Raw genomic sequence first — 8511 nt, 5'->3', positions numbered from 1 at the left:
TTCAGGCGTCATGAAAGCTGCCTTAAAAAATTTTATTAAAAAATGTAAACAAACAAACATTGTTAGCTGAGGGAGGGGAAGGGAGTAAAACCAGAGCGCTTTCTGAATTTGTCATAGTTTTCTCATCCAGGTCTAGATAGATTTCCAGGTAAAAGCAGATGGGCCAGGAGTGGCCTGTAGGGTGTTTGTTCAGTGAAAGCCTCTCTACCCATGGCTGTAAGAATCTGAATTTTCAAACACCTTTCACATTTTAATTTCAGCTGAGAGATATTAGAGGGAAAATATATTTCAGGCAATGATAGAAAAGAACAATTTATTTAAAAATTACTAGTTATTGATTTATTCTTAATAATTTCATAAATTTACTAATTTACAAATAATTCTGAGCTCTTAACATGTGCCAGGCATTGTGCTAGGCCTCCTATAGGCTCAGAACTGATACGGGATTATCCCCATTTACAGATGCAGACGCTACTGAGGCCCGCAGAGGTTAGGTGACAGCTCAGATCGCCAAGCTAGTGTGGCAAGGGCAGGAGCGACTCCCTCCTCCCCTACCCCCCTACCCCACCCCCGCCCCCCTCCGCCGCGCAACGTCTTTTGACCATAACAGAACTCTTCACGTCACGTCCATATACCCATGTTTGATTTTACTCTGTCCATATTAGCTGGGAGACTCCCTGAATTCGGAGGGGCCCGTTTAGTTAAGAGCAAGTGGGCCTCAGTGTCCCCATCTGTGAGATGGGGCTGCCCTGTCCAAGCGCCGTCTCCTCCCTCAGCCCGTGCTGGCCCAAAAGAGGGCGGCAACCCCCTAGGGGGCGAGGAGCGGCGGCTCTGGCGCAGGTCTTCCGGCCGCCCCGGGAGGGAGGAAACGGACGGGCGGTAGGGGGCGGGTTTTCGGCGGGGCCCACCCTGGGGCGGGCGCGTCCCGGAGGCCTGCGTGGCCATGGCGCTCCCGCTCGCCGCTCTGCGCGTACTGTTGGGCGGCTTCTTCGCGCTCACGGGGGCGGCCAAGCTCTCGGAGCAGATCTCGGCTCCGGTGTCTGAGCAGATGGTGAGCGGCGCGGGGTGGGCGGCGGGCGGTTGGGCGGGGGACTAGCCGCACGGCGGCGGGGGCTGCGACCCCGGCCATTACCCAGGTGCCCGGCCGGCCCCCGCCCCGCCCGCCCGCGCGCGCCCCGCGGACCCTCCTGTCTTCGGGCCAGACGGCGCTAGAGCCGGGGGGAGCACCTGGACAGCTCCTTAGACGTGGGCCCCTGCCTCGGGAGTTCCTCCGAGTTCTCTGGATTTTCCCTGGAAGGGGACGGTCACATTCCCTTCCATTCGGGCATTTTTGGCCCCAGGCAAATCTTGAGCCGAGGAGGAATGCTCTGGGACCCTTGGGGAGGGAGAGGGACCGAGCTCCCTTTCTGCCCTCCTTCCTTTGCTTGAGTTCTTGGGGGGTTCTTGGGGGGGTTCATGAGGCAGGGGTTTATTAATCCCAGCTTGTCAGGGTAGGAAACCTGCCCTGAAGGTGAAGTGTATCTGCTAAAGGTTACACAGCTAGTCAAGAAGCAGGACCCAAACTTTAGACACTCTCCTAACTTAGAATCCAGAGAGCCCTTCCCGGAGCCTGAGAGGGAGGCCTAGAAGTCGCCCTTCGACTTCCTGTCTAGTTCCAGACTCTCTGGAAAGTTGTCATGTCCTTCTAGACACCAATCTGCCCAGTCCCTCAAATAAGCCAGACTTCTAGATCTCTGCTAGTTTCCTTCTCCCAGGCCTGGCTTAGGGTGGTGGGTTGTTTGGGGAAGTACATCCTCAGAACCAGACAGCTTAGAGTTTCTTCCTTAGAGCACTGAGTAGGGGAGGTAGAGCTGAGGTGGGAGAGCCAGCAAAGGTAGCCAACCTAAGGGTCCAGGTGAAGTTGTCATGTGGCCCAGGACAGAGCTTGACTTAGCAAGCGAGGTGAGTCACTCACTTTGACCCCCTCAACTCCCCTTCTATCTACTGCAATGAGATCCAGGTCCCAGCATACGATATTGAGTAGAATCTGTTTAATGAACAAGAATCTCCCCTTCCATTCCCTTCCTCCTCACCAAATATTCCCTGCATAGTAGCCTGAAGAGAAACCAGGCCAAACAGAAAGAAAGAGAAGTGGCAGGGTTCCCAAGGCCTTGGCACTAGATGAGAAAGCCCAAGCCTAGCTTCCTCTTCCCGGAATTTGGGGTTGGGTTGTAATCTGGTGAGAAAATCAGTCCATCTCTGTACCACCACCCCACCCTTCTTGGAGCGTAAAGCCTGTTTTGTGATTCCAAAGCTCAGCCCCCCAGGGAGGCCCTCTCCTTTCCAGGCTGGCTGACCTTAGCCCTGGACCTGGCCTAGAGTAGTATCTCCTTTGCTGGGGGAGTTGAGGGCACTGGCACAGAATGCCGCTGTGGAGCATCTGGGCAGCGGATCCTTGGTGACTATGGCTGACAGGCACTCCCTGCCGCCCCTAGAAAGCCCTGTTCGTGCAGTTCGCTGAGGTGTTTCCGCTGAAGGTGTTCGGCTACCAGCCAGATCCCGGGAGCTACCAGGTGGCTGTGGGCTGGCTGGAACTGCTAGCTGGGTTGCTGCTGGTCCTGGGCCCACCGATGCTGCAAGAGATCAGCAGCTTGCTTTTGACACTGCTCATGATGGGTAAGGGGGGTGCAACTGGGCTGGTGAAATGGGGACTTATAGGCGAGGGTGATAGCAAAAAATCTGGCTCTTCTCGTTACTTTTGCCACTCTTTTCCTCTGGAACCAGAAGCATTTCCTGCTCTTTTGCAGTTTCCATGGTCTTCAGACTAGGATAGGTGCTTTTTAAACTTAATATACTATAACACTCTTCTATGTCAGGTATACCTTCTATGTCATCAGTTCTATTGGCTGCATGGTATTTCCATTATAAGGATATATTGTAACCTAAAAGCCCCTACCCCTTTCTCATCACCCCTACCCTGAGATGAGGGAATGGAGTAGCAGCCGCCACTGGACCCATGTGTCTGGCAGGTGGAAAGAGAGAGCAAGGAAGCCAGGCCCCCTGACCAGAAAGGCAGAGGATTTCCCTGTGGCAGGCATTCCTAGAGGGCCCCCTCTTAGTGGCTCTGCCCACAGGAACTGCTGATGTACAAAGACAGCTGCTGCTTCAAAGGCCAGACATCTTCAGGCTCTTCTGTATCCCCTGGCCGTGTGTCACCATTGCTGCTGCCACTACCACCCTTCTTCCAGGCTTGCTTTCCATTTCCACAGCTTCCTTCATTTTCAGGTCTTTCCCACTACCTCCACCACCAATCCCTGGGCCTTCTTCCCTCCACTAGGATTGAGAAAGGAGAAGGATCAGGGAGAATGTGTTCCAAAATGCCTACCTACTCACCTTGCCCTGTTTGGTTGGATTGTTCCTGTTTCTTGCCATCTGAGAGGGTCTACGTTAGTTCAAGAAACTTCTGATTTCTGGTTCTGCTCTCTCTGGGAGGTCAGATGAGTGCAGCTAGTTTAGGGTGTGTGTGTTGGTGGGGGGCAGTGTTCAAGAGAGGGCTTAAGGTGGAGTGGGTCAGCCTTGGCTGGAGGGCCCTGAGCTCCTGGATCTCCTGAGCATTCCCAGCGAGCCTCAGGGACCTCATTTTTCATTCCAGGGGCTATCTTCACTTTGGTGTCTCTGAAAGAATCACTGAACACCTGCATCCCAGCCATCGTCTGCCTGGGGCTCCTGCTGCTGCTGGATATCTGCTAGCTCTTAGTCCAAACTAAAAAGATGTTCAGACACCCTAGGAAGAAGTCTCCAAGTGCATTCAAGGAATCCTGGGAGTAGAGTCTGTCTTGCCTCTTCATGCCATGTCACTGCCAAAGCAGGAACATGGTGGAACACAGAGTGTCACCTTGTTACCAGTACATCCAAGGTTGGCCAGTGTTGAAGTAGACATCTGGTCTACCTGGCCCTGCTTTCTCTCTTGGACATTTACTGCTCTTTTTTGAGGGGTACATGTTACACATTCTAGCATTTCTCATGTGAAAATAGAAAATAAATTTAAATCACCCAAACTTTAAATGCCCCCCAAATAACTACTTTCAATTCCTTTGTATAACTGTACCTCCCAGTTTTTTTTTCTGTGCCTTTATACAGATTTTTTTTAATGAAAATGAGACCACATATATGACTTTATTACCCACTTTTTAAACCTAATACACTATAATACCATTCTCTGTCTGTTTTACCTCATTGACGTTAATGGGTGCATAGTATTCCATTGTAAGGATGTACTGTAATGTATCTATACAAGCCCCCAATGAGAAACATTTGGATTATTCCCAATTTTTTAACTATTGTAAACCTCACAGTTAATCATCTCTGCATATTTATTTTCTTTCCCTAGAAGTGAGGGTGCTGATTCAAAAGGCATGCACATTTTTAAGGTTTTTATTATATGCTTAGAATTTACACATCGAGTATGGCAGAGTATTGAGTATACCTGCTTCTGCCTGCTGAGCCACATGAGGTACTCCCCATTCTGTTTTTTCTTTTAAATTTTATTTGTTTTTGGTTGTGTTGGGTCTTTGTTGCTGTGCGCGGGCTTTCTCTAGTTGTGGTGAGCGGAAGCTACTCTTTGTTCCGGTGCACGGGCTTCTCATTGTGGTGGCTTCTCGTTGTGGAGCACGGGCTCTAGGCGCGCGGGCTTCAGTAGTTGGAGCAAACAGGCTCAGTAGTTGGAGCACACAGGCTCAGTAGTTGCGGCATGTGGGCCCTAGAGTGCGTGGGCTCTAGGGCGCATGGGCTTCAGTAGTTGTGGCATGGGGGCTCCGTAGTTGTGTCTCACAGGCTTAGTTGCTCTGCAGCATGTGGGATCTTCCTGGACCAGGGATTGAACCCGTGTCCCCTGCATTGGCAGGCAGATTCAGTGGTAACCACTGCGCCACCAGGGAAGTCCCTCCCATTCCTTTTTATCTCGTGCACTTTAGAGTTGTAAAGCTAACAAAGATGGGCATTAAGTCATCATTTTACAGGACCTGAAACTGCCAGGGCAGTGCTCCTTGGACACCTAGATGGAGGCAGGGGACAGCCAACTCTAAGGCATGCTGCATGTTAAAGCAGTGCCAGAACCTGTGATGAATCCCAGAGGTCCTAGGGAGTCAGAAGGGTGTGTGTGAGAGACAATTCTCGAGGGCAAGTGACCATGTTAGGGCACCTACTATCACATCACCAACCATCTTCACCTCAGTGGGGGTCTTTTGGGAAGTGATGTACCTCCATAAGGGAAAATAGTGAAGAAAAAGAAATCATTTATTTATGCAAATACTCTAGCCACCAGCCTACAAATTGCTTTGGGGGTTAGGGAATGGCTTTTGGGAGCCCACAGGAGTGAAAGAAGTCTATGTATATTACTCCATTTCATCTTCACTATAGAAGGGTAATTTCTGCTCTGACACTGACAAGCTGGGAACCTCAGGTAAGCTGGCACTCTTAGTTAGGTCTTCTTGTGTCTGAAAGCACAGTGATGCAATCTCTCTATAGTTAAGTGTGTGTGTGTGTATACATATATATGTATATTAATACATATATATGTAGTAGTATATGTATACTACATGTACAGCGTGTCAAAAGAATAAGGAAACTTTCTGTCACATAATAGGTCCAGAGATAACATAGTTTCAGTTTCTTTTTTTTTTAAATAAACTTATTTTTCTCTGCGTTGGGTCTTCGTTGCTGTGCGTGGGCTTTCTCTAGTTGCAGTGAGCAGGGGCTACTCTTCGTTGCGGTGCGCGGACTTCTTATTGTGGTGGCTTCTCTTGTTGCGGAGCACGGGCTCTAGGCAAGTGGGCTTCAGTAGTTGTGGCTCGCGGGCTCTAGAGCACAGGCTCAGTAGTTGTGCTGCTTTCAATTTATTGACTTCTGCCCTCAGGGTTACAAAATAGCTGAAGCAGCTCCAGACAACACATTTGCACATAATATCCAAAGGTGAAAAGAAAGAGGAAAGCTCTCTTAGAAGACCCCTAGGTTTCCCCTTGCATCCCACTGTACAGGATTATGTCACATTTCCATTCTTAGACCAATCACTGGCAAGGAGAATGGAATTTCCAAGTTGGACTTAGACTAGTTAAGATTTACCCACACTGGTCAAGTGGTCAGCAAAGAAGAAGGGAGAGAGTAGATAGTGCCACTTATTAGCTTATTTGCAAATATGGATAATAATGGCAAATATTTTCATAGAGTTGCTGTGAAGATTTAGTGAGTTAAAGTGCTTACAATAGTGCCTGGTGCATGATAAGTGCTCAGTAAATGCTATTATTAAATAGCGTTTGTTATTAAATAGCAGTTCTACAGGTGAGAAAATGGATTCAGAAAGCTTAAGTGCCTATGTGTCAGACCCGAGACTAGAATTAAGACCTGGTTGACTCCAGAACCCACACTTTCCACTGCACCAGCTGCCAAAGTCGGAAGTAGGCAGGTGTGGCACCCCTGCTCTTCAACTTGAAGGTAGATGGGATGATCGGTCCAATGTAATTAAATCTCCATTGCTTCCCAGAATTGCCTCTCTGCATGAAAATTTTGGAGCCCTTGAAAGTAGAGCCTGGAAACCCTGGGATCCTGGCCTCTTACCATCTCCACCCCTTCCAGGATTCCACAGCCAGCTTGTCTCCAACCAGGACTTCGAGTAAAACCTCACACAGCTGGCATTAGATTGAAGGCTCCTATTTACCAAGACTTGGCCTGTAAGCTGATTTAGCAGCTACAGGGCCCTTCAAGCTTGGCTGTAGGGCCCACCCAGCAGCTGCAGGAAAGGCATGGTGCTGGGAGAGCAGGCTGGCCAGCTGGGATGGAGGAGCAGTTGGGATTGACAGCAGCAGGAGTATCTTCAGCTTTAGCTGTGCTGCCTCACCCCAAGGAGAAGCCAGGCCTTAGGAAACGGGCTCCCCAAACCACAGCCTAAGCCTTGGTCAGGTTGGCACAATGACATTCAGTTGCGAGGCCTTCCTTATACTTTGCTATCTCCCTCCCTGTGCCCCCTTGCCTTGCAATGACATTCCCTTCCCTTGGGGCCCTGGCTGCACCCCACAAACCCTGCTCACAGCTGCCACAGGTGGACTCCAGCCCTTCCAGCTGTTGAGCCCATTCTTCATGTCGTGTCCTGGGATTAGTCAGTTGATGGGAGGGCCTAGGATATGCGGGTGGCAGTGGATTCTGATCTGTCTCAGGCCCCCAGGCCCCCAGGAACCCAGAGAGATCTGCAGCAGCCAGAGCAGCAAGAGGTAAGAGAGGAGTGATCTGGTGGGAAGGCAGGGAGAGGTTCAGGGTGGGATAGTTAGGGGCCAGAGCCATGGTGGACAGAGCTGAGAGCGAGGGGCAGAAGGGAATACACTCACTCAGGGTCCCAGAAAGTATTGGAGCCTGAGAGATTCAAAGGTAGAAGTACAAATTTTGGTATTGGAGGAACCACGTTTTGGAACACCCTAGGGGTGTGACTATGTGCCACAAATAGGAACAGGACATTGGCTTGTGCACTTATCCCGCTTGGGGAGAGGGGGAATATGCCCAGATGTGTTTGTGCTGTTGTGTTTGGGGTGTCCGTGTCTCTAACGCTGTGTGTGTGCCTGTGTGAGCGTACACATTTATCTGTGTGCTGCCTGGAGGGGAAGGGAGCGTATCTCCCCAGTGTCAGCCAGTGCTCAGGGTTTTACTTATGTTTTCTCATAATCCCCCCAACAACGCTGTGAGGTAGGTATTTTAATCTCCATTTTACAGCAGAGAAGACAGGCTCAGTGAAGCTGAGTAATCTGCCCGAGGTCATATGGCAGATAAATGTGTGTATCTAGGATCTGCCTGATTCCCGGGCCTGTGCTCTTTTTGCTTTGCTGTCCAAAGTTTTAAATCAGACCCAGGACTTCTTTGTGGTCAAAAGGCAAGGGGGAAGGAAACAAGACTGGAAGGCCTGCGAGATGTGAAACCTTTTCAGCTCTGCCCAGGGTGCTCCAGGCAAGCCCCAGGAGAGGACCTTCACCAAGGTAAGTCCAAGGTCACTGTGCATGGGCCTGCCTCTGGGTCACTGCATCCTAAGACCATAACTCCATCCACGCCTCACTCTCCCCCCTACTGATCTGGATGGCCCTGGAGCAGGGAGGCTTGGGTTTTTTCTGGGAAGGAGCCTATATTCCAGACTGGTTTCTCCGTAAATCCCTGTTGGCTCGGCCTTGCTTGGGCTTAATGCACATACCTGGGCCCCACAAATCAGAACCGTACACCATCTGTGAGGGGCACCTTCACCCTCCCAGTCACCAAGGTTGTAAATTTCCAAACTACCTGGGATTTCTGTCTCTTCCTCATTTCCCACATCTTGTCACCAAGCCCATTCTACCTGAGGTAACTCCGGAGCCCATCCCCTCCTCTCCATCCCCAGCTGGTGCTGGCTGAGCTCAGGCCTCAGCCCCTCGCCGGGCTTCCCACCATCACCGACTGAGGAAAAGAGGACGGGGGTCGGGTGGGGGAGGGCGGGATGGAGGGCTTCTTGTGTGGCTAACCTCC

The 8511-nt window shown here is 50.6% G+C and overlaps 1 protein-coding gene across 1 annotated transcript; it reads left to right on the top strand.

The window, feature by feature from the left end:
* The first annotated feature begins 920 nt into the window (after nucleotides 1–920).
* On the top strand, nucleotides 921–4173 carry TMEM35B (transmembrane protein 35B). Its single transcript, XM_059896817.1, has 3 exons — nucleotides 921–1051; nucleotides 2475–2655; nucleotides 3632–4173. Exons 1-3 carry the CDS (start codon nucleotides 944–946, stop codon nucleotides 3727–3729), a joined length of 387 nt encoding a protein of 128 aa, XP_059752800.1. The 5' UTR covers nucleotides 921–943; the 3' UTR covers nucleotides 3730–4173.
* Nucleotides 4174–8511: the final 4338 nt, after the last annotated feature.

Source organism: Balaenoptera ricei, chromosome 1 (assembly GCF_028023285.1).
Source record: "Balaenoptera ricei isolate mBalRic1 chromosome 1, mBalRic1.hap2, whole genome shotgun sequence".
NCBI classification, from domain to species: Eukaryota; Metazoa; Chordata; class Mammalia; order Artiodactyla; family Balaenopteridae; genus Balaenoptera; species Balaenoptera ricei.
The sequence above is the reverse complement of the archived record's forward strand: the minus strand, read 5'-3'. Positions and strand labels throughout refer to the sequence as shown.

What these genes read in the sequence shown, in the direction of transcription:
- TMEM35B (XM_059896817.1), top strand. Translation starts at nt 944, where the DNA reads ATGGCGCTCCCGCTCGCCGCTCTGCGCGTACTGTTGGGCGGCTTCTTC. An exon ending in CTCCGGTGTCTGAGCAGATG is followed by an intron (nt 1,052 to 2,474) that starts GTGAGCGGCGCG and finishes TGCCGCCCCTAG; the next exon opens with AAAGCCCTGTTCGTGCAGTT. An exon ending in TTTGACACTGCTCATGATGG is followed by an intron (nt 2,656 to 3,631) that starts GTAAGGGGGGTG and finishes TTTTCATTCCAG; the next exon opens with GGGCTATCTTCACTTTGGTG.